The sequence below is a fragment of the Marmota flaviventris genome, chromosome 1 (genome assembly GCF_047511675.1).
Source record: "Marmota flaviventris isolate mMarFla1 chromosome 1, mMarFla1.hap1, whole genome shotgun sequence".
Classification (NCBI taxonomy): Eukaryota; Metazoa; Chordata; class Mammalia; order Rodentia; family Sciuridae; genus Marmota; species Marmota flaviventris.
Window position 1 is genome coordinate 178,625,464 of NC_092498.1, and position 25,483 is coordinate 178,650,946.

Below are 25,483 nucleotides of genomic sequence, written 5' to 3' on the forward strand. Positions count from 1 at the left end.
GATGTCATTATTTTGGATGGTAGTTACATAGGTATATATAAATATCAATGCTCATTAGACTGCATGTTTAAGATCTGTATATTATGTGCAAGTTATACCTATTTTTTTTAAGAAAAAAGATCTACTTACCCTAGACTAGACATGAGATAATTTTAGAATTTACCTAAGTTGATTAAGAATTAACAATTCTCTTTGCTATAATATTGAAGAGCATTTCAGTATAGATGTGCTTATATGTAGCACAAATACTTAGATATTTGAACACAAAAATATCACAAAATAATATAGTCATCTGTGTCCCCTAAAATTCTGATTAGTCCATTAATTACTAATACTGAAAACCTTGGACTCCAACGCTTTGTGAACATTAGCATATTATTTTTTAATCATAACTTAGCAATAGAATTTCTTTGAAAAATGCAGTCATTATGGAAGTATAATAAAGCCTAATTTAAAAATTTTGATGACTGCAGAAAATGGAAATTGTCCTGCAGAATATTATAATACCTTTGAGGATTCAAGAGAGTATTTATTTATCTAGTTGTTAAGTAAAAATATCTATTTACTCCAACACAGTGTGAGGTACTAAGCTAAACACAGGGAATATGAAGGAAATGTATGGGGCAAAATAAATGTCCATTCCAGATGTATGATTTGGATGGTAATTATTACACAGACATATGCAAATATCAAAAAATCAGACCGAATATTTAAGATCTATATTTTAAGGACCAGACCCTGATATCAAATATGTTCAGACTTACACAAGTCACACTCTCAGGCATATGAGTTGCTCTATAATTGAAACTCAAAAGCACTCATTCATTTTTTCCAGATGCTTGAATTATTTTCTCTGTGCCAAGTACTAGAAAAATACTAGTAAAAAAAGATGGTCCCTGCTCTCCTGGAGCTCCTTTTCTATTATAAGACTACAAGGACTGGAAGAATCTTCACGCTTCCTGGGAACTTGCCGGTTTTCAGGACATTCTGATAAGGCAGGACCAGGGAGGCACATTCATGAGTGTAGTCAGATCCTGATACCTAGCACAGATGGGACAATTAAGAGCCTCTAGGTATTGCTGGGGTAAGAATAGATGCTATCACTCCAAAGAGACAAGGATTCTAGCTGAGGAATTTAGGACATCCTGTCTCTGGAACCTGGCTTCCTCTTAGATCTCATTTTGTAGATGACATTCCTGGTGAAATTAGAATTGACAGGGGGCAGAGGAATGCTGGGTAGGTTACCATAAGGAGTGCTATTGCTGATCTGGTGTGTTAAGAGATAAGGGGGCCAAGATTAGTTTCTTCCATCTCTAAGTAAGGCCTAATTTACTCAAATGAAACACCTAGTTTTTGTGATAGGCAATTGCTCAGGTAAGTTAAAAGACCTATAGTTATACTACCTGTATAATACTAGTGACAGGTGCTCTTCAGCCACTACTGATAGCTACTGTTTATTTCATCAACTGTACATAGAATAAAAAAGTTAGAGTTTGAAAATGTGTGTCATTTTCAAAAGAGAAAATCCATGAGTGTTTTGGAATAAGGAAGATGCTATTCTACTAAATGTAGGAGAATGCAGTCTTTAAAAAATATAAAATTCTGTTCAGTGACCACTCAATTGGGCATTTTAGTAGTCACAGATTCTTAAGGAAATTAGATGGGTCTTTCTGAAGACTGGTCACAATTTCAGTGTACTTTTTTATAGCAGTAATTTATGGTTATTTAAGGACAAAACTAGAACAAGATTTGAGTGTTAAATTGTCATTCTGAGCTCAAAAGTTGAATGAATATGAAAATGTCAATTCCCATTTTAAAAAAGAAATATGCAAGTCAGTGAAATCAGAGCACAGTGAATATTATCCACACACGTAATGGAAAATATATCACTAAAATACCTAGGCACATGCTTTTAAAGGCTTAATTATAGCAATCCATGGTAAAGCAGAGAAATCAGGCTTCTTGATTTTTAGAGATATTCTTATCCATGAAATCACATGTCATCTTTGCATCCATGTTCCTTATTTGGATATGCAACACAAATAGATGTCCATTGCCATTGATGTAGCAGGTATCATCAGATCCCTGCTCTCCAGGTGTCGCTGGTAACTGGTAAAAACAACTTAGGCCTTAAATAGTTAAACAGGGACTTTACCAAAGGTTGCACAGTGGTAATGGTTTTTCATTAAGATAAAGAAGTAAACCATGGCAAGCAAGGGGATAATATGGTAATTATAAGGCCTATATATAAAGCTGGAAGAAATGTTTGGCAAGATGATCAAATCTGTCTCTATCTATACTCTCTTGACTGGTGACTAATGGGACACATGCACCTTCACCAGTGCAGGTTCACTGATTTTCAATGAAAGGTGAAAATGGCACTCTATAGTCATTTATTTTTAATTTCTTTGACTAATTATGAGTTTGAACCACCTTTTAAACATTTATTTGCTGAGTGCAATTCTTTCACTGAATGTCTGCTATACTCAGTATAGTCAACAAACATGGAGTTTATATCTAGTGCAAAAAACAAACAAAAATTTCCCAACAGCAAATAAATAAAAAGTTTAAAACCATTTAAGAAATGAGTATTTCTATGCAAAACAAAAAATGCAAATAGTAACAAAGTGAAACCAAGGGACACACAGTGAAGGGGTCTAGTCAGAAGAGATGGAATTCACTGTGCCATGTGGATTCTTGGATATGAAAAAGCATGTATAAAGCTTCTGATGCCAGGCCACATCTACCCAGAGAACAACTGAAGAGAGTGGTGGTAGCAAATGAGGTTGGAGAGAGAGCAGGAGGCTAGAGCAGCAAAGGTCTGTCTTGCAGGCCCTCATAAAGGCTTTTTTTTTTATTATTATTTTTTCCTCAGTGTTTTGGGAAGTCATAAAAGGGCTCTAAGCAGTGGAGTGGTACAATCTCATTTACCTCAATTTGGCTGTAGGGTCTATAAGAGGAAGCAGCAAACTAGCAAGGAGACTAGAAGTGAGATGAGCAATGATATGATGACTCTGCAGTAACAATGCAAAGAGAGAAAAATAATTTTTTATGATTTATTATGAAGCAGATCTGCTGATGGATTTGATGTGTGATGTTGGAGAAAAAGGAGTCAAGGACAATTCTAAGGCAAGTGGGTGGTGCTATTTACTGTGACAGGAAACACTGAGGGAATAACAGATTTATGGGTATGAGGGTAAAATCAAGAGTTCATTCTAGAAAGTATTAAAGTAATATAAAGTATTAAGTAAATTAGATGGATCTTTCTGAAGACTGGTCACAATTTTAGTGTAATTTTTTATAGCAGCAATTTATGGTTATTTAAGGACAAAACTAGAACAAGATTTGAGTGTTAAATTATCATTCTGAGCTCAAAAGCTTGGGACATCCAAGAGGAACAAGTAGTGGACTATGTGAGTCTTGAGTTGAAAGGGAAGGGTTAAACTGAAGACATAAATTAAGGAGCCTTCAGTCATAAGTAGAATATAAAGTCAGGAACTGGGGTAAGGTCCTCTAGGGAATGAGTATAGGTAGAGAGAAAAAGAGGCCTGGGGCAGGAGGTCCTCTACCTATTTAGAGGAACAGAAGGAGGATCCAATAAAGCACAGCATGAGATGGAAGGGAAACTAATGCAGGACCTTGTGTTTGTTACTGAATTGCGTATATTTTTCTTATATTCATGATTTTATACTTTGTCAGTTACAACCACTACAAATATTTTCCATTTTTTATCTGGTTCAGATTATTTTTCACTTATTTATTTAAAAATATTTGTTGTATAGTAAAATCCCCTAGTCATTTCCTTTATAATTTCCCTTATTACTATTAAGGTTAAAAAGTCTCCAAGTAACTGTCAGTGAAAGTACTGTATTCTTTTTAGATTATACTTGATAGTGTATTTTGACACATTATACATATATGGAATATAACTTTCCATTCTTGTGGTTGTACATGATGTGGAGTTACACTGGTCAAGTATTCTTATACAAAAATAGAAAAGTTATGTCCAATTCATTCTACTGTCTTTCCTATTCCCATCCTCTCCATTCTCTTCATTCTCCTTTGTCTAATCCAATAAAGTTCTATTCTTACCCCACTTCTTATTTTATGTTAGCATCTGTATATCAGTGAGAACAAAACATTCAGCCTTTGGTTTTTTGGGATTGGCTTATTTAACTTAGCATGATAGTTTCCAGTTCTATCCATTTACTGGCAAATGCCATAATTTCATTCTTCTTTATGGCTGAGTAATATTCTACTGTGTATATATACATTTTCTTTATCCCTTTATCTGTTGAAGGGCACCTAGGTTGGTTCCATAGCTTAGATACTGTGAATTGAGTTGCTATAAACATTGATGTGGCTGCGATACTGTAGTATGCTGATTTTGAGTCCTCTGGGTATATGCTAAGGAGTGGAATAACTGGGTCAAATGGTGGCTCCATTTCAGGTTTTTTGAGGAATCTCCATACTGCTTTCCAGAGTGGTTGCACCAATTTGCAGTCTCACCAGCAATGTATGAGTGTAACTTTTCCCCATATCCTCCACAACATTTATTGTTACTTGTATTCTTGATAACTGTCATTCTGACTAGAATGAGATTAAATATCGGCAGAGTTTTAATTTGCATTTCTCTAACTGCTAAAGATGTTGTACGTTTTTCATATATTTGTTGACTAATTTTATTTTTCCTTCAATGAAATGCCTGTTCAGCTCCTTTGAGGCACTTGTATTTTATTTCTAAGTTGGCTTGAGTGCACTTTGGGATTTATTTTGGTTTGTGGTAAAAATCGAAAACTTTTCAAAGATTAGCCAGTTTTGAAAAATTAATTCGTTTTAATTAGGTATATATGATAGCAGAATGCATTTTGATTCATTGTATACAACCGCAGCACAACTTTTCATTTCTCTAGTTGTACACAATATAGTGTCACACCATATGTGCAATCATACATGTACCTAGGGTAATAATGTCCATCTCATTCCACCATCTTTCCTGCCCCTAAGCCCCACCTCTCCCTCCCCTTTGGCCAAAGTTCATCCATTCCCTGCCTCCCCACCCCCAATGGATCAGCATCCACTTATCAGAGAGAACCACTTGGCCTTTTTTTTGAGGGGGGGATTGGCTTATTTTGCTTAGCATGATATTCTCCAACTCCATCCATTTACCTGAAAATGCCATAATTTTATTCTCTTTAAATGCTGAGTAATACCTAGGCCAAAGTTAGGCCCAGGACCATTCCCCAACTGGCAGATAGATTTGCCAGTTTTCCCATCTATTAACTCTATTTTTTTGCTCACTGATCTGTGATGTCTTCTACTTCACAAATTAATTTCATTTGTCTCAATTTCAATTTTAAGCTTCAAAATTGCAAAAGATATGATGAAAAACCTTTCTTCCAACCATCAAATGAACTTTATACAAATAATGTGGTAATGAGAAAATGTGCTTACTTGGAAATATATAAAAAAAAGAACCAACATTTTGTGAAAGAAAAATGCAGGGAGAGCAGGCTAAACAGAAGAAAATAAAACCAAGAAGTGAGGGAAAGGAAAGGTATAGTCCATTTCCTCTAGGAGAAAAAGATGTTAAAAAAAAAAAATACACCCAGTAAGTATTTGCTCAGTGTATTCCCTCTACTAGGCACTGCTAGAAGCACGAATGAATTATGTAACTTCTGCTAGTGATGAATGCTATGAAGAAAATAAAATTGGGCAATAGGATAGTGAATAGGAGAGAAGACAGGCAGGGAGGTCAGGATAGTAGTGGCCTCTTTGAGAGGATATTTGGATATAGCTCTACTTTGGAAGAGGCATGAGAAGATGGGGGTGAAAGAACAGTTCTAGCAAGAGGCAAGAGTTAAGTGCAAAGGTCCCCCAAAAGAGGAAAAAACAGAGGGTCAATAAGGCTGTGGCACAGGCAGGAAGAAAAGGGAAACTAGGAGATAATGTAGGAAGACTGGGAAGAGCCACCTGAAGAAGACTGGATCATTAATGGCAATAGGAAACCTTTGGAGGGGTTCACCTGGAGGTGTGACATGATCTACTGTAAACAGAGATTCCTTTGTTCAGTGCAAATTAATTTGGCAGAGAGTGGGCAAGAAGGGACTCCAGCCAGGAAGATCTCACATAAGAAAAGAACCTAAAATACGTTTTCTTTTAAATATACGAAAGGTAAATGTTTGACATAATGGAGGGAAAATACAAGTGAACAGACTGTAAGATTCCTGAAGGTAGGGATTTGTGTCTGATTTGTTTACAGGCATCTCCAATGCCTAAAATGATCAAAATCTGGCACTCAATAAAAATTTGCTGTATTAAATGAGCAAATTACTACAGGAAACAGTTTTTTTATTTGTGAAACAAGACTCAAATGAAATAAACAGAAGAGAGCTTCAGAGAAGTCTCATGGGTTGTGAAGTGTGTCAAAATATGGGACAGATTTCAATCAAGGATGGGTAATTTTAAATTAAAATTACACTGCTTTTATTGTTACAATAACATTTAGCCACTCTGCTGTAAATGTCTCGCCCTTGAACTATGAGTTCTTATGAGGGAGGCAGGTATTTCAACCCTCCACATAGCAGAACACATTGTGTATACACACCACATAAATGTAAACTTAGACTGCTGGTCTACTGAAGAAAAGCTAGCCAACACAGGCAAAATGTTTAAGGAAGAAAATTCGGACAACTTGACAGCATTTATCATTACTAACATTTTAGTCATTCAGAGTAAACTTCAAAATTACCTTCTAATTTGAAATGGTTCTGGTTTGACAAGTTAACTCTTGAGACATCTGAGTAGAGTATTATGAAAGAACAAAACTGTTCATCAACCCTTTATGCCAATGTTAATTTCTTTAAAAAAGTAGGATTTTAATGTTTTTTATTCCTACAGTGACCCTTAAAATTTCTACGTATGCAATCACAAATGCACACACAAGATGCATTTATAAGCTTATTGGGTAGTTCTAAAGTCAGTTGGGAAACCCAATTTTAATTTTGTTACTGAAATAATTTAAAAATATATTATACAACAGCTTCTTTTCAATCAACAGCAAGAATCTAGAAAGAGATTATACCAAGTAGGCACAATTTATTCAGGTTTATTAGTGTTCAAAAAACGAAGTTGCCTAACTTCAAGTTGTAAAAAGTACTCTTAGATTTATTTAATTTTTCATCTTACTACTGTCATAAAAACACCATTTTCTTATGCCTGAAATAAGCTTACATAATTTATTTAACAAAGAATCATTATGCACATTAACCACTGATATGCTAAAGTCTGGAAAATAAATTTCTGCAAATGTGTAAAATTTCCTGATGACGACTGAGATTATGTTTGTAATTTTTAGCTGTCATCAGGGGAAGGAGACTTACCGGCTTTTGTTCATAAGGTCTGCTCCCCGTGCTTTGTAATAATCTAGATTGGGATGGAACTGATAAGTCACTGGTCTTGGATTTTTCTAAAAGGGAAAAAAAAGCAATAAATTAAAATGTATAATGCTATTTAAATTATTCATTAACATGTAAAAGGACAGAAATGATCATTTTTACATTCCTTAAGAAAAATACATATAATAATGAAGTTTAATAATTAGTGTGCTTGAGTTTTGCTTTTATTGTTTAATTAAGTTCTTCTATAACTCCTCTTATTCCTGATTAAAACTGACAGTTTGACATATTTTTATTTTTGCCTGTCTTATAGTTCAAATAGATTTACTTCTTCCATTAATTTTCAATGATTTTGATCATTTTCAAATATGACTTTTATTATGACATAAAATGATATAAAAACCGAGAAATTGTATGAGAAGTAACGCAAGTACAAACTATGTTTAAAAGTCTTGAGAATGCTCATTGTGGAGGAAGAGAAAAAAATCATTAGTTTTTGTTGGCCAGAATGCTAAGTATGTCCACTAGATGGCACACTGAGTCCTTCTTCATCCAGAATAAATAAGTTATTTCAAAACTCAAAGATTCTTTTAAAGATGGCAATTTCTATGTCATCTCTTCTTATTTTTGAGTTTAATAAGTGCCTAAAATATGCCAGGTACTGGAAATAATAAAAAGACAAAACTAAAATGACTGATGCAAATTGACCAATGTACATTTTAAAAGCAGCAAGAACAGTGCCCTGTCTGGCATTTAATATTATTTATAACACCATAAAAATGTCCTTGAATCATTAGGTTGGGTGTGCCTATTTAAATGTGTTGCTATTGCTTAATTGTGTTAATTATTTAAATGTACCAAGCCCCTTACAGGTAAATAAAAACTAAATATGTCTACTTTACAAAAACAACATATTTACAGCATAATTTAAACAAATACTATCATCTCTAATATATAAAATCACGTACAGTTTCCTTAAATTTTTTAAAAAACTTAGAAAAAAGTGTTCTAATGTTTATCTGAATATATAATTCATTTGAACCACAGCATAATCTGTCTTTGAGAGATCTATCTAGACACAGAAAGGCTGTATTTTATATTCATTGAAATTACTGATATACTTAGATATTAATCCTTGGAGACATAATCCCAAAGCACTGATAAACTTGTATGTAGGCATGGGGATAAGAGGGGGATGTAATTGCTAAGGTTAAATAGTTTGAAATTCATCAAGCTAACAAGCTGCATCTTAATGGCCATGATGGACCTTTTCTTTTTCTGCTGAAAAGAGAATATTTACACAGCTCAACCCTTTCATATCTCTTCCATGCCAGCCCTAATCATCTGACAAAAACGACAATCCCTTGATTTAGCTCCAGCTACTACTCCACTGGTTTGGTATTCAACACAGTTCTATGATAATCAAATCTGAATTGCCTTGATGAAGATAACTGATGCTTCCATGACTACCATACTATTAAGTCTAACAGTGCAACTTCTCTCTAAGAATTTCATAGGTTTCCTCATGGTAGCTGATGACAACCTGGACCCAAGTATAATGTGAAAATAAAACAGAGGTTAAAGCTCCTGGCAGACTGACAGTGCATTCATGATTTATTTTAAAAATTAACTTATGAGGACTATCACTCATGACTAATTCTGCTCTTTATTCTCAGTACCTAGAAACACATTTTATTTTTACTAATCTCAAAAGCTTTTGTTCTCTAATGTTCAACAAACTAGTAAAGAATTATGCTACTTTTTGCAAGAAAATAATGAAAGAAGGGATCGCATGGAGTAGTTCTTTTGAAAACATCTTTATGGAGAAATAACATGCAATTCAAGACACGATGTGCTGATCTACCTAAGCACTTAAAGCCATTATTAGGAAAAATGATTTAACTTGAACATATGTATAAAGCTCAAGTATTGCTTTCACTGAGACCTATTTAAATTCCTAGGAGACTACTGGTAGCAAAGGGAGAGAGGTAAAGCACCACTGTACTGGAAACAACAACAAAAAGAATCAAAAGATGATGCTGAAAACAGCATATAAAATATGAAGAAAATGTTATATCTAAAACATAAAAATACACACATATAGATAATCTAGACAAGCACTATTTAACAGAAATATTATGTGGGTTAAAGATGCAAACTTCATCTGTAATTTAAATTTTTATAGCAACCACACTAAAAAAAGAAAAAGGGAACAGATGAAATTGAATGCAGTATTAGTTATATAATAAACTTTATCATTTTAACATGTAATCACTATAAAATTTATTAATGTGATACTTTACATTCTTTTGTTTGTACAAGGCTTTGAAATCTAACGTGTATTTTATACTTACAGCAGATCTCAATTTGGACTATACACACACTTCAAATATTGAAAGCCACATGTGGCTTGTGGCTACTGTATTGGTCAGCACAGAGCTAAATGCCTGAAGTATCAATAAACCATGCATAGCTGTAAAAATCAACACATGGCCATGAACAATGAATAGGGTGTGAATACTTTAAACATTGAGATTCATCACTGATGGTTCTTCAGATTACCTACAATTTTTTTAAATTGATGGCTATCTTTTATGAATAAGGTTTTAAAAAGTCCAGAAATTGTGGAATACTTTCTTATATGAACAAAAAAATTAAAACTAATAAGTTCAAATAATTGTTAAGAATATTTGTATAAATGTACACATGTAGGTAAATGGATAGACAAATGGGAATATGCACCAAAATGAAAATATTTCCTTAGGGCAATGAGATTATATGAACAAAGTTTTACCTTTAAAGTCCTATGGGCAACAACATTTCAATATTTTAAGTTCAAACTCATTTTGTTATGGTAGTGTAAAATATTCAAGTGCTAAATCACACTAAGAATAACTAAATACAGGATGCTGTAAGAAGTACAATTAACTACAAGATTGTACACAACAATATTCCTTGTTCTGAGACTGTTTATATATATATATATATATATATATATATATATATATATATATATATATAAATAAACGAAAAGAGATCTTAACTTTTTTATTTTAAAGGATTTTTCTCAAAATTTTATAGACATTTAAGGTTTCTTCTTTCTAATTTTTAAAAATCTGAAAATTTCCTCTAAAATATATGAGTCGCTAGAGTTCTACATACACAAAATTGTATAAGTTAGGAAGACCAGATCCCACAGGTGTAGTAATTTCTCATTGTGCAGAACACATTCACATATCTTTAATATCATGTCTTTGTAAACCCATTTCCACATAATCAGAATTTCTGACCAAAATAAGCACTTCTAAACCAATGTCCTTTTTTTTTTTTCCAGTGTATGTTTTTAAAGAATGTTTTTGTTTTGGTAAATTTTCCTTTGGAAGAAAGATGACAAAATGGTCATGGTTAGCTTACTGGGTTTGTATTGGTCTAAGAAGAATAGCAATTATATGATACGACATGGGAAGTCTATACTATCATACATACAATTGCAAAAATCATAACTTCAGACCCCACTGAAGGTTACTGTGTCTTTCCTAGACCAGACATGATAGGCTTGAGACAGGTCTTCCACACAGACTTCATCTAGTAACTTCCCAAATAATTATTCAACTCTTTTCCATTAAAGTTGTTACAAGCTTTCTCTTTGTTATTTTATTTTTTTAGTAGTATTTGTGGTACTGGGGATTGAACCTAGAGCTTCAAACATGGCTGAGCAAACACTCTACCACTGAGTTAAATCTTCAGCCCTTTTTAAAAATATTGTTTTTGAGAAAGGGCCTAAGTTTCTGAGGCTGGCTTGGAACTTGTGGTCTTCCTGCCTCAGCCACCTGAGTATCTGGGAGCATGGAAGTTAGCCATCGATCTTGGCTTCTCTCCAGCATTTTATTTTATGACAATAAAAGACGAATGCTGCAAAATCCCACTCCTGGCATAAACAGGCTGGATCTTGGGGAGGCATCTTAAAGTCCTGTGGGCAACAACATTTCAATATTTTAAGTTCAAACTCACTTTGTTATAGCATTGTAAAATAGTCAAGTGTTAATTCACACTAAGAATAACTAACTACAGGATGCTGTAAGAAGTACAATTAAATATAAGATTGTCCATAACAATATTCCTTGTTCTGAGACTGGTGAAATCAAACTTACCCAAAAGGTCATTACAAACAGTTCTTCCTAGCTTGAGCCCCTGACTCCTGTATCTCACTTGAAGATAATCTCCATTTAAATCAACACACAGAAGAAAGGAGTCTGAAATACTCATCCTTCTTTGAACAGCACAGGACTGTTCAAAGACTTGGCTATTTATGCATACATGTGGAACTAAAAAGAGGAGAGGAAAAGCAATTCCAGTGATAGTGATCTTCATGTATTAATGGACTAGTAGGAGATGATGTCATATGAATGTTATATATTGAAAACAACAGCACTAATGTAGACATAACAATGCTCATCTGCTCTAGAGGGACAGGGTGCCTGGTGCAAAGGATCAGGAGACTCCTGCTCCACCTATTATCAGCTGAGTGACTGTGAGGAGTTAATTACACTCTTAGATCTAGTTTTATCATCTGCAAAACTGTACCAAGGATTAAATGACAGAATAAGAACGAAGAGCATAGCACAGTGCCAGGCACTTGATAAAACCACATGAAAAAGAAGCTATAATCATACTGATATCAGTGAGCACTGACAAACAGACCTTGACTTGAGAGCAGATTTAAATTTGACAACCTAAAATCCAGGACACTAAAAGGGTAGAGAAAGTGATGTTTTACACTTTTGAAAATTGTAAATTTGCCAAATATTATATTTATATTTTCAAAACAAAAACACACACTTAGGAAAACATATCACGCACACTGGATCTCATATATGGGGAGAAAGGCTGTCACATTTCTCTGAATTAGGAGCAAATACATTTACAAATTTTTAAAAATGTATACAATCATACCATGCTAATAATGCAATATTTGCCAGCTTATGAGATTATAATAATCAGGGATTTCCTGAAATATGCCCAAATTATCATTTTATCATTTATTGGACATTAATTTTACTTTGAATTAAACTGACAAAGTTCTTTGAGTACTTAAAAGACTATTTTTATTTGCAGTATAATGTGTTTAGCATGAAGAAAATATCCTACAAATAAATTACTTAGTTTTCTTTCCCCTAATATCTTGCTATCAGTCCTTAACTTTTATAGCATGCTAGATGAGAAAGGGGAAATAATAATGCTCAAAAAGGAGAAACAGCACTGTAAAAATATGTCGAATATTTCTCTTTGATGAAAAATGAGGCCCTTATTTTAGTAAATATGTTATTGCCTCTAAGCTGGGGGAAAAGCAACCGTCATTAGAAAAACGAATTGCTCAGCTGTTTATAAGCAAAAAGCTCTGGGGGAATTTCTTAGGACCCCAAAGGCAAAGCATTACAGGGTTATGTAAACATATGTTGCAGGTGTTTTAGGGGAGACAGGTGGGCAAACCTCAGCCATGGAAGAGGAGTTAGTTTAATACGCTGTAACTGAAATGAGATAACCCAAATGCGTCCAAGTGCAGAGATGCCATGGCATGAGTGAACTAGAGCTGGAGAGAAAAACTCTCCCTAAAATAATTATCTTGTTAGTGCCAAGCAAACAGAATTTTCCTCTTCTTATAGTTTTATAGGAAACAAACACTGCCAATTACTTAAAAAAAAAACAACAACAACAAAAAAAAAAACACCCCAAAACTAAAGGTATTTTAAACCTGGAACAAAGAACAGCCTGAAATAGTGATAATTATCCAAAAAAGATAAGGATGAAGTATTGTTGCCTTTATTTAAACAAATATTCCTAAGGAGACAGTTTGTTGTAATATCTCCTCTTTGGTTCACTAGGCAACATTAGATTTATCATAATTCTCCTAAAGCCTAAGATATTTCTATATTAAAATGCTAATTTTGTCTTTTCTTTTGCCTGTAATTAAAGCTGGAAAAATCGGTGGTCTGATATTCATTGATTGCTAGAGGGTTCACAAAGGTCTCCCCATTTCTGTCTCTTATTGACACATACTGCCCTCTTCATTAAATATAGATACAGTGACACAGTGCATCAAAAAGGCAGACATTAAAACAAAATCCTACAGGCTCACAAAATTCTTCTGATTTAAACACACACACACACACACACACACACACACACACACCCCAATAAGTGGTACTGTTTGGATATTACTATCAAATCCAGACTTTGTATCTTTATTTTCTTCTTTGTTATTTATCCAAGAGTTGGTTTTCTTATATTACTTGTGATTGAGGACAATATTCAGTTTACATAAAATGTACATTGGTATAATAGTTACATATAATAATATTGGGCCATAAGTCACTATTTTCTTTTTAAACCTGTACTATGAGTTAATTTTAAATACTTACCATAAAATCAGCATCCAATTTAGAAAACCAAAATCTGTAATATCTTTAAACAGTGTTACAAAATCCAAAAGATGTGAATATAACGTACTCACCAAGTTAATAAAGATTCTTTATCAAAACAAAAAAAAAAGAATATAAATCTTTAGAATTTGATTGTAAAGTAGAATATTATTTTAGTACCAGGATTAAAATCATCTCTGGTATAAACTAATAATTCCTATGTATTTTGATAGAAAATATACATTATGTTATGAATACCAAGTGTTAAAATCTTAGAGCAATTGGCAGAAAAATTTAGGTAATTCTCATCCATGTATCTATATAGATTAAAACTTCAAAAAAGAAAATTTAGAAGTTAAAAAAAAGGAAGTAAAAACATGGTTAATTGGGTAAAGACACAGACAAAACCTCTGAACCAATGCCAGCCTCATTTTACATACTGAATAAGCCCAATTCCCTAAAGTGACATCCCCATCTATACCCTGGCAAGCCGAGATCTCAGATGGCAGAGAAGCATTTTAAACCACCTGTGCGTTATGCTCGACTCTAGCTTCACACAATAAATAGACACCAAAAGAGAAATAAAAATTTTTCCTTTTTTCTAATATATTTACATTTTTGAATTTAGCATGCAGAAAGATGCCAGAGTAATATACTCCACCACCCCCACTTTGCTATTTTTATATATGGAAAGTAGGAGCTTAGGTCTACAATACTTCTTTGTTACTAATACTAGGCCTCAAAACATTCCTTTTAGGTAGTTGGTTAGCTCTTTTCAGTAGTGCTCAACTCTACCTTTTTATTTCCTTCACTGCCATCAGAGCAGCGGGCAGGGGCTTACCACAATGGTTTAAAGAAATTTGTAAACCCATTTATGTGTACTTAAGAGTTGTTCCCAATCATCTTTATTTCTTTATTCTCCAACCTTCATTATTCAAAGTAAAAAGGAAATATTCCTAAATATCATGGTTTGAGAAACTGACTTAAGGAATTAAAGTCCTTTATGTGGTGCTAAGGATCAAACCCAGTTTGAAGAGGACCCTGTGGAGAGGAGTGGGTACATGGTGATGCACAGCAATCAGAGCAATGACACAGACCCTTGCATCCTGAGCTCCTGCACACAACAGAAATAGCCAATAGATACAACATCATACCCTCCAAGCAGTCAGCCTCTGGGCTGGCAACTGAGAACTGGCTTGGTAGATGGTCCATAGCATCTAGGGAGTGGTTCCTGTGACCCAATATCTCTGGGGGGGGAACCAAAGTCAAAGAGTGATGGACATCTTCTAAAAATCCCAAATTCTGACGAAATCCAAACTAAGAATCAATAAGAATTTTCTTCACCTTGGCATGGTTCACTATAAATAGCTCTAACATCAACTTTGATCATATCCTATCTTATATGTCTATATTAGTCTTCATTTTGATTTGATAGCTGTTATCCTAGTACCTAATACTGTACTTTCAACCTATTTGATTGTATTTCTTACAATGTTTTAGAACATTAATTATAATCATTCTATCCTTTTTTTTTTTCCTAGCTCAGGTTTAAATTTGGTCCCCTTCTCCTCTTTCCCTCTTACATTATTACTTGATGCTGCCACAAATCCTACCCTCCATCTTTTTCTTCTTTTTACTTTGCTGTTTATTATTCTTTTTTCTCTCTTCTTTTGTCCATTTGTTATTTCTTCTCCCTTTCAGTTCCTATATAATGTTATAGCAATTTTACTTTATTAATAACTAATTTTTCAACCAATTCCAGAACTTTAACACGTTTATACCTTATTAGAGGTACTATGGAGGGCAGGATTAACAAGTTTTTTGTTTTTCATGAGGTCAAACAGTAGATGGCTTTGCTCTGAAGTGACTGTTATAAATAGGGTACAGTATATTCTCTCAAAGTGGAGTGATACTGGGATTAGCAGAGGACATAAACTGAGTGAAAGTATAGATACCTGGATATTCACACAGCCAGGATTCTGGAAGAAAAATGCTCATGAAATAATCCCTTACATAAAAGAAGCAGGAAAATAATCATCCCAATGGATGGGCAGACAAATAAGCAGTAACAACCCCAAACAGTCTCTAACACTTCAATAACTGACTTAACACCACAGTGGAGGAATATTGGAGAAAGAATTTAGAAAGTTCATAGTTAAAAGGTTCAATGAGCTAAAATAAAATATAAAGAGTGAAATTAAAAAGAAAATACAGGAAGTGAAAGATCATTTCAATAGAGAGATTTTGGAAAAGAACCAAATGAAAACTCTGGAAATGAAAGATTCAATAAATAATTTAAAATTCAATACAAAGCATCATCCATAGAGTAGACAACTTTAAAAATAAGACTTTCAGGCCTCAAAGACAAAGTATATAATCTTGAAAATAAAGCCAACTATAAAGAAAAGATGTTAGAAGACCATAAGCAAAATATCCAAGAAATCAAGAGACCAAATTTAAGAATCACTGGTGTAGATAAAGGCTCCAAAATAGAAACTAAGGGGATGCACCATATTTTCAATGAAATCTTTTAAAAAATTCCAAATTTTTGAAGATTAAAATACAAGTAAATGAGGCATATGGAATTCCAAACAGAATGAAAAAAGATCTTCTCCAAGATACATTATAATGAAAATGCCTAATACATAAATATAGAATTTTAAAAGCTGCAAGAGAAAAATAGCAGGTCACATTTAGAGGTAAACCAATTGGATTTCAACTGATTTACTGACCCAGATCCCCAAAACCAGAATGGCTTAGAACAATACATACCATGCCATGAAAGAAAATGAGTACCAACAAAGATTGCTACACATCGCAAAATTATCTTTTACAGTTGAAGACAAACTAAAGACCTTCCATGATAAGCAGAATCTGAAAGAATTCATAACCACTAAGCCTGCATTACAAAACACACTCAATGAAATATTTCATACAGAAGAAATGAAAAAAAAATCAAATGAAAACCAGTATAGGGATGAATTATAGTAGACTAGTCAAAGGAGAATCAAGTCTGAATTAAGCTCTAGAAATAAATCAAAATGGCAGGAAATGAAAAATAATCTCTTTATAATAACACTGAATGTAAACCTTCTAAACATTTCCATCAAAAGACACAGAGTGACAGACTTGTTAAAAAAACAAGACCCAACCATGTGTCAAACACTTTTCAGACAAAGACATCCACAGACTGAAGATGAAAGAAAAAGAAATGATATTCCAAGCAAATGGAAACTGCAAGCCAGCAGGAGTAACTATTTTCATCAGATAAAGTAGACTTCAAGCCAAAATTAATCAGAAGAGACAAGGAAAAACACGACATTATGATTTTAACTATTTATACCCCAAACAATGTCATATCTATGTATATGAAACAAACACTGTTCAGCATTAAGAACCAAACAGATCACAATACAATACTACTGGGTGATTTTGACATACATCTCTCACTGGTAGATATACGTCATTTAGACATAAAACTCAGATTCTTTAAAACTAACAAATACTACTAATCAAATGGACCTAACAGACATCTATAGAATATTTCATCCATGGACAACTGAATTTACTTTCATCTCAGTAGCACACAGAATATTCTCTAAAATAGATTGTACTTTTGGTCATGAAACAAATTTTAGCAAACATAAAAAAATAGAGATAAGAAATCAATGACAAGACAAAAAACTGAAATCATTCATTCCAACACTTGGATAATAAGTAATACTCTTTTGAATGAGGACTGGATAACAGAAGAAATCAGGGGAAAAATAAAAATATACTCAGAAACAAATGAGAACAGAGATATAACATCAAAATCTCTGGGACAGTATGAAGATAGGTCTAAGGGTAAAGTTTATAGCACCAAGTTCCTCCATTAAAAAATTAAATGATATCAAATAAATAATCTAAATGTTACACCTCAATACCTGAGGAAAAAGAAGAACTAAAACCAAAAATCAGTAGAAAAGAGAAAATAATTAAAATAAAGTTCAAAATAATAAAATTGAGAATGAAAAGAAAAACAATACAAAGGACAATTGAAACAAAGAATTGGTTCTTTGAAAGGATAAAAAAGATGGACAAATCCTTAGCCAAACTAACCAAAAGAGAAGCGAGTGAAAATTCAAACTACAAAATTAGAGATGAAAAAGGATATATAACCATAGACACTACTGAAATCCAGGGGATCATTAAAAAGTATTTTGAAAATTTATACTCCAAAAGGTTAGAAAATCTTGACGATACTGACAATTCCTAGACACACGACCTACCCAAAATTGAACCATGATGATACAGAAAATGTACACAGTATATATCAAGTATTGAAACTGAAAAAGCTATTAAAAACTTTCTAATAAAGAAAAGCCCAAGACCAGATGGATTCTCAGCCAAGTTGTAACAGACCTTTAAAGAACTAATGTCAATCCTCCTCAAATTAATCCATGAAAAGGGAGGAAACATAACCGAATTAATTCTATGAAGCCAGTGTTACCCTTATACCAAAATGAGAAATAAAGAAAATTTCAGAGATCTATTCCATGCTTGTAAAAATATGTCAAAATAGATTCTTCTGTCATGTATAACTAAAAAGACCCCCCCCCCCCCAAACAACCCCAAACAAAACAAAAACACCAACTTCAGACCAATATCCTTGATGAACATAGATGAAAAAAATTCTAAAATATTGGCAAGTCACATTCAAAATAAGATTAAGAAGATAGTGAAACATTATCAAATGGGTTTTACTCCAGGGATATAAGGGTGGTTTAACATATGCAAATCAAAAAATGTACTTTAACACATAAACAGGATTAAGGATAAGAATTGCATGATTGTCTCAATTGAAGCAAAAAGCATTTAACAAAATCCACAGCCATTCATGTTTAAAATACTAGAGAAACTAGGAATAGAGGGAACTTACCCCAACATTGTAAAGGCTATACATGAGAAACCCAAGGCCAACATCATAACCAAATGAAGGAAAACAAAGTATTTCCTCTAAAAATCAGGAACAAAACAAGCATGTCCACTCTCACCACTTCTATTCAACATAGTTGATGAAACTCAAGCTAGAGAAATTTGGTGAGAGAAGGAAATTAAAGAGGTACAAACAGAAACAAACAAACAAACAAGTCAAATTATCTCTGTTTGCTGATGACATGATTTTATATTTGGAAGACCCAAAATACTCCACCAGGGGCTTCTGGAACTGATACACAAATTTAGTAAAGTAGCAGGATACAAGATAAACATACACAAATCAATTGCTTTCCAATACCACAATAATAAATCTGCTGAAAAAGAAATTAGAAAAAGCATTCCATCCTAATAATCTAACAAAACAAAACTTAGGAATAAATGTAACCAAGGAGGTAAAAGACCTCTCCAATGAAATACTGAAGATAAATATTGAAGAAGACTTTAGAAGACTATTCATGTTTTTGGATGGGCAGAATTAATATTATCAGAAGGGTCATACTACAAAAGTGTTATACAGATTCAATGAAATACCAATTAAAATACCAATAAATTCTTCAGAGATCTAGAAAGAACAATCCTTGAATTCATTTGGAAAAATAAGAGACCCAGAATAGACAAATAAATCCTGAGCAAGAACAGCAATGCTGGAGGCACTACAACATAGCAACTCATATGATAGTACAGAGCTATAGTAATAAAACCAGCATGGTATTGGCACTAAAATAGACATACAGACCTGTGGAACAGAAAAGACAGAGACAAATCCACACAGATAACAGTCATCTGATACTTGACCAAGATGCCAAAAACATACCTTGGAAAAAAGACAGCCTTTTAACAAATGACTCTGGGAAAACTGGATATCTATATGTGGAAGAATGAAACTACAGCCTCTATCTCATCCTCCATAAAAAATCAAAGTGGATAAAATTCACAGGAATTATCCCAGAGTCTCTACCACTGCTAGAAGAAAATGTAAATTTAACACTCCAACATATTGGCACAAGCACTGACTTCTTTAACAAAAATTCTAAAGCATAAGAAATAAAACCAAGAATCAGTAAGTGGGACAATATCAAATTAAAAACCTTCTGCACAGCAAAGGAAACAAGATCATGAAGAGAGAGCCTACAGAATTGGAGAAGATCTTTGCCACTTGCTTCTCAGATAAGGGATTAACAGCCAGAATATATAAAGAACTAAAAAACAAACAAACAAAAAAACCCCAACTTAACACCAAAAAAAAAAAAAAAAAAAAAAAAACCCAAACAAACAAACAACAGCCCCCCCCCCCCCCGCCGACACAAATAAACCAATTAACAAATGGGCGAAATCATTAGACAGACACTCCTCAAAAGCAGAAACAAAAACAACCAATAAATATATGAAAAAATGTTCAACATCTCTAGCAATCAGGGAAATGCAAATCAAAAGTAAATTGAGAATTCATCTCACTCCAGTCAGAAAGGCAAATGTCAAAAACACAAATAATAATATACATTGGTAAGAATGTAAGGAAGAAGATACACTTATGCATTGTTAGTAGGACTGTAAATTAGTACAGCCTGTTTGGAAAGTAATACGGAGATCCCTCAAAAAGCTAGGAATGGAACCACCATATGATTCAGCTATCCCATTCCTTGGTATACATCCACAAGAGATAAAATCAGCATACAATCCAGATACAGCCACATCCATGTTTACAGAAGCACAATTTACAATAGCCAAACTATGGAACTGTTAATAGATATGCCTGTTAATAGATGAATGAATGGTTAAGGAAAAAATGGTATATATACACAATGAAGTGTTAGTCATTCATAAAGAAGAATAAATTATGGCATTTGCTGTTAAAATAGATGGAAATGGAGAATATCATGCTAAGTGAAATATACCAGACCCATAAAGTCAAGGGTTGAAATCTTCTGTCATATGTGGAAGCTAGAGGAAAATAAGAACAAAGAAAACAAAAAAGCAGGTGGTAGAAGACTCCATGAATATAGACAAGAGGATCAGTACGGGGCTGGGGATGTGGCTCAAGTGGTAACACGCTTGCCTGGCATGTGCGGGGCACAGGGTTCGATACTCAGCACCACATAAAAATGAAATAAAGATGTTGTGTCCCCCGAAAACTGAAAAATATTAAAAAATTCTCTCTCTTTCTTCTGAATCTCTCTCTCTCTAAAAAAAAGAAAAAGAAAAAGAGGATCAGTAGAGTACAGAAAGGGGTAGAGGGGGAGGGAGTAGGGACAGGGAAAGGAAGGACAGCAGAATGAATCTGACCAAACTTTCCTATGAACATTACACAGTGAATTCACTTTTATATATATTCAAAATATACTAATTAAAAACAAAGCTATAAGTAAAAAAAAAAAAAGAAAAAAGAAATTGAAAAGATAACTCAAAGATGAAAATATCTGCAAATCTTGTATCTAGTAAACATCTTTTTTTTTTTTTTTTTTAACATTTTGCCAGCGGACACAACATCTTTGTTTGTATGTGGTGTGAGGATCGAACCCGGGTCGCATACATACCAAGCGAGCGTGTTACTGCTTGAGCCACATCCCCAACCCCTCTAGTAAACATCTTATATCCAGCGCATACAAAGGACACTTACAGCTTAGTAATAAATAAAAAAATTAAAATGGGCAAAGAACCTAAAAACAGATTTCTTCAGTAAAGATCTATAAATGGTTAATAAACATATGAAATGTTGTTGGTCATTAGGAAAATGGAAATCTAAACTACTATGAGATACTGTTTCATGCACAGAATCTGTGTGTGTGTGTGTGTGTGCGCGCGTGCATGCACATAAAGACAGATATAACCAAGGTTGGCAGGAATGTGCAGAAATTGGCACCCTCATACATTGCTGGTAAGAATGTAAGATATGGATCTACTCTGAAATAGTTTGGCAGTTCTTCAAATTGTTAAATACAGAGTTACCACATGACAGAGCAATTCCATGCCTAGGTAAGAACTCCAGAGAAATGAGAATATATGTCCACTCAAAATCCTGCATAGGAAATGTTCACAGCAGTACCATTCATGATAGCTAGAGCAGAAACAATTCAAATGTCTATCAACTGACAGTAGATAAATAAAATGTGGTTTATCTATAATGGGATATTTGGCATTGAAAAGGAATTAAGTTCTGAGACACGATACAAGATGCATATATTCAAAAACACTATGCTAAACTGAAGAAGTCAGTCACAAAAGATCCCATATTGTATCTCATTTACACAAAATATTCAGATTAGTCAAATCTATAGAGAGAGAAAATAGGACAGAGGTTACCTGGGGTTGGGGGTAGAGGGGTAGAAAGGAATTTTAGTTGGAGGCAGATGAGTGAGGAATGATTGCTAATAGGTAAATGGTTTCTTTTGGGGGGCAAAGAATGTGTTCTAAAATTAGATTATGGTGATGCTTGTACAACTTTGGGAATATAATAAAATCCATTGGATTGTATGTTTTAAATGAAAGTATTTTATTAGTGTATAAAGTACATCTCAATCAAGTCATTAAAAAGAAACATGTAAATGTACACACACACATAACCCCCCCCCCCCCCAAACACACCCCAGGACCCCAAAGTGTTATACTTTGTTTAGCCAAACTTTGGACTTCTTGTAAGACTGACTCTTTTCTCACAGGCCTTTGAAGAACTGAGAGTTCAGATGCCACAAGGCTGATGCTTGAAGGTCACCTAGAAACTTTAAATGGCACCAAATGCATCACACACACATTCAAGTGCAAGCTCACACACACACACACACACACAATCTTCCAAATCTGGTAGTGATTCTTTGTGGTAGTCTAAATATATGCTCAATCTTCAATTCTTCTTGTCCAATTCTCCCCCTATTCATCTCTACACTACCACCTCTACACAAAAACCAACCTCTGTCTTTGGCATCAACAGTTCAGACTTCCTTCTGGACAGAATCCCAAGCCTAGGACATGGAAAAAGTAAAGCCTTGTTCTGAGCGATTTCTGTTACCTCTTTAATAGACTTATATGGTGAGCCCACTTTCCATTTAGTTTATGACCTCACTGAATTCAGACCTCCTCTTAATTTTTGCCTTGACTATTACAAGTCTCTTATTTTCTCTCTAATCTACACATATAATGCCACTAGAAATTACAACTAAAATTCATATTCTAAGACTCCTAATTCTATATCTGGTCCAGATCCCTCCTTTGAGTGCTAGACACACATTCCCAGTTGCCCTCTGGATATATCTAATTGGATATCCCATAACTTTCTCAAATCAACTCATTACCCAACATCCTTCTTCTATCGGCAAACTTGCTCACCTGTACATTTTCCCACAAAGTCAGACAATAGTTGGATACCCGAGAAATGCAACTGATAGTTCACTGTCCACAGCTAATTATTTACCAAGCCATGTTGACAATCTTTGTTAAATATTTCTTGAAGTTATCACCTACATTTTATACTTCCTTAAAAAAGGAAGAATGAAGGAAGGAAACAAAAGAAGTGAAGACGAAAACAAAATGCTCATATTATTTATATTTTACCGTGTGTTTTCCCACACCAAAAGAATGGCTGCTGGAATATTATATTAATTTTAATAAAAATGTGTACATATACAAATACACATGAAATATGATGAAATCCTTTAGGGCACCAAACTATTACCTCTTGATAATGACATCTCCTATTAGTTTAATCAAAGATATATACTTAAATATTCAAAATTAGCTGAAATTTTAGGGTTTTTTTCCTAATCCTGTTTCCTCTATAATTGGCTTCTCTCTAGGATTCAAATGAAAAGACATTCAAATAAGAGAGTTCAAGTAAGATATTATCAATTAAGTATTAAGTAGTTATCTCAAGTTAATAGCTGGTTTTCTGTCAGTGGGTCATTTTATAAAGGATATATAATAGGTACACTTTATTAGAATTTTTTATAAAACAAGCTGGCTGGGTTTCTCCAGATACTAGTTGGTAAAGGGTTTATCTCTTTCCTGAGTTTATGAAGATAACTACAACTATTTCTGTCATTTCTCTGCCTTCTTCAAATTTTCCCAGTTGGTACTTTTCCTCAAAGACAGTTCAAACCACAAAAGCACCAGACAATGTCCTCTTTAATGGAATAACTTTGAAATACTCTATTTTTTATCACTGTTGTTGTAGAAAAAAAATAGAGAAGTGATAAATAAGGTACTTCACTGCAGTGGGAACCTCAGTAAAAGACCAGAAAGAACCAAATCACTAACAGCTCCTATATCTAACATGATGATGGAAAGGCTGAGGGCTGATAATTTTGTGAAACGTGAGTCTAAACTTCATCAGTTTATATCTCCTCAACACATTTTCAATAATCACAACAAAGGATAAACTTGAAGGAACTGTCCCCCGCCCCCCCCCAAAAAAAGAATGACAGTGATAGGATGTAGAGAAAAACCTGAAAATTGAAATTTTTCTTGATTTACTGAAGCAACCAAGTAGTAAAAAGATGTTGAAGTGTGGGTATCCCTACAAGAGGTGAGTGGGGGAGAGGGGACAGTTATTTCCAGTTGTCTCTTCAGAAATCAATTTTATTAATGATTGGGGATAAATATGAAGTGTGCCCAGAACTGTGGGACAATCAAACTATGAAATTAATTACAGCACTTCTGGGCAGAGAAATACAAAGCCTTCCTCAAGAAACCAAGTGGTTTCCAGATTAGCAAGACTTGACTACATCCCTCATATATTTAATATGTATTTAAAGAAAGGAGAGAGCCATCAAAAGAAAGTTGCCAAGGAAGCAGAGAAAAGCAGAGTCAAAGAGTAAGACATACGAGTAGAGTCACTGGGACAGAGCCTAATTTAGTGGCTAACAGATGGTACTTTTCCATACTACCTTTATGTGAAGCAGTTATGTAAAGATTTCACAGTCAGCTTTTACTAAATGTGCCTGCCCATCAGCATCCACTTGATACCAAGTTTTCCAAGATGATGTGTGATTCTGATTTGAGTTTTTCACATACATCAGTAAATATACTGGTCAGATGAATCAAGGTTCTTTTCCTTACTGTAAATGATTTGATAATGATGTGGCCTCCAATGTAGGTCTGTGTCTTAGTCTGTTTGGAGTGCTATAATAAAATACCATGAATGGGGTGGCTTATAAACAGTAGAAATTTGCTTCTCACAATTCTGAAGGCTGGATATTCTAAGATTAAGACACTAGACAGTTGATTCCTATTTGGTATCTTCTTGCTATATGCTCACATGGTAGAAAAGGTGAGCTACTTGTCTGGGGTGTTTTTTATGAGTGCATGAATCTTAACTACCATCTTCCAAAAGCTCTACTTCCTAATATCATCCATTATGGGTTAGGAATTTCAATATATGAATTGAGGGGACATGAACATTCAGACCACAGCAGTCTGCCACCAGGAAGTAAATGGGGTGGTCATAGAGAAATGAGACTGTCAATCTTGTGGCTGTTTCACCACTGAAGACTAACAAAGATAGACTGACTTTAAACAGCAGCCTTATAAGTTCACTCTGGGGTCTGTCTCTTCATGATGGCTTAGTTTTTGGAGAGTACTGACAAAATCAGATTTTTCAGATCATGAGGTCACAAGTTTTCTCTGTGATTTTAGCTTTTCCCTTTGACAAAGCTCTCTTGATGAGCAACAGAGATTAAAGGACAAGACATTTCCATT

The 25,483-nt window shown here is 33.9% G+C and overlaps 1 protein-coding gene across 14 annotated transcripts in view; it reads right to left on the reverse strand.

Moving 5' to 3' along the window:
* Tbc1d5 (TBC1 domain family member 5) overlaps positions 1 to 25,483 on the reverse strand; it is a 517,207-nt gene that overhangs the window by 93,321 nt on the left and 398,403 nt on the right. For all 14 annotated transcript variants that reach the window (XR_011709183.1, XM_071619394.1, XM_071619380.1 and 11 more), the window contains one exon: positions 7,383 to 7,468. Coding sequence is in view for 13 of the 14 variants with exons in the window: in XM_071619394.1 (XP_071475495.1) it covers positions 7,383 to 7,468 (86 nt within the window). In the remaining variant the exon portion in view is untranslated. The remainder of the gene's footprint in view (positions 1 to 7,382; positions 7,469 to 25,483) is intronic.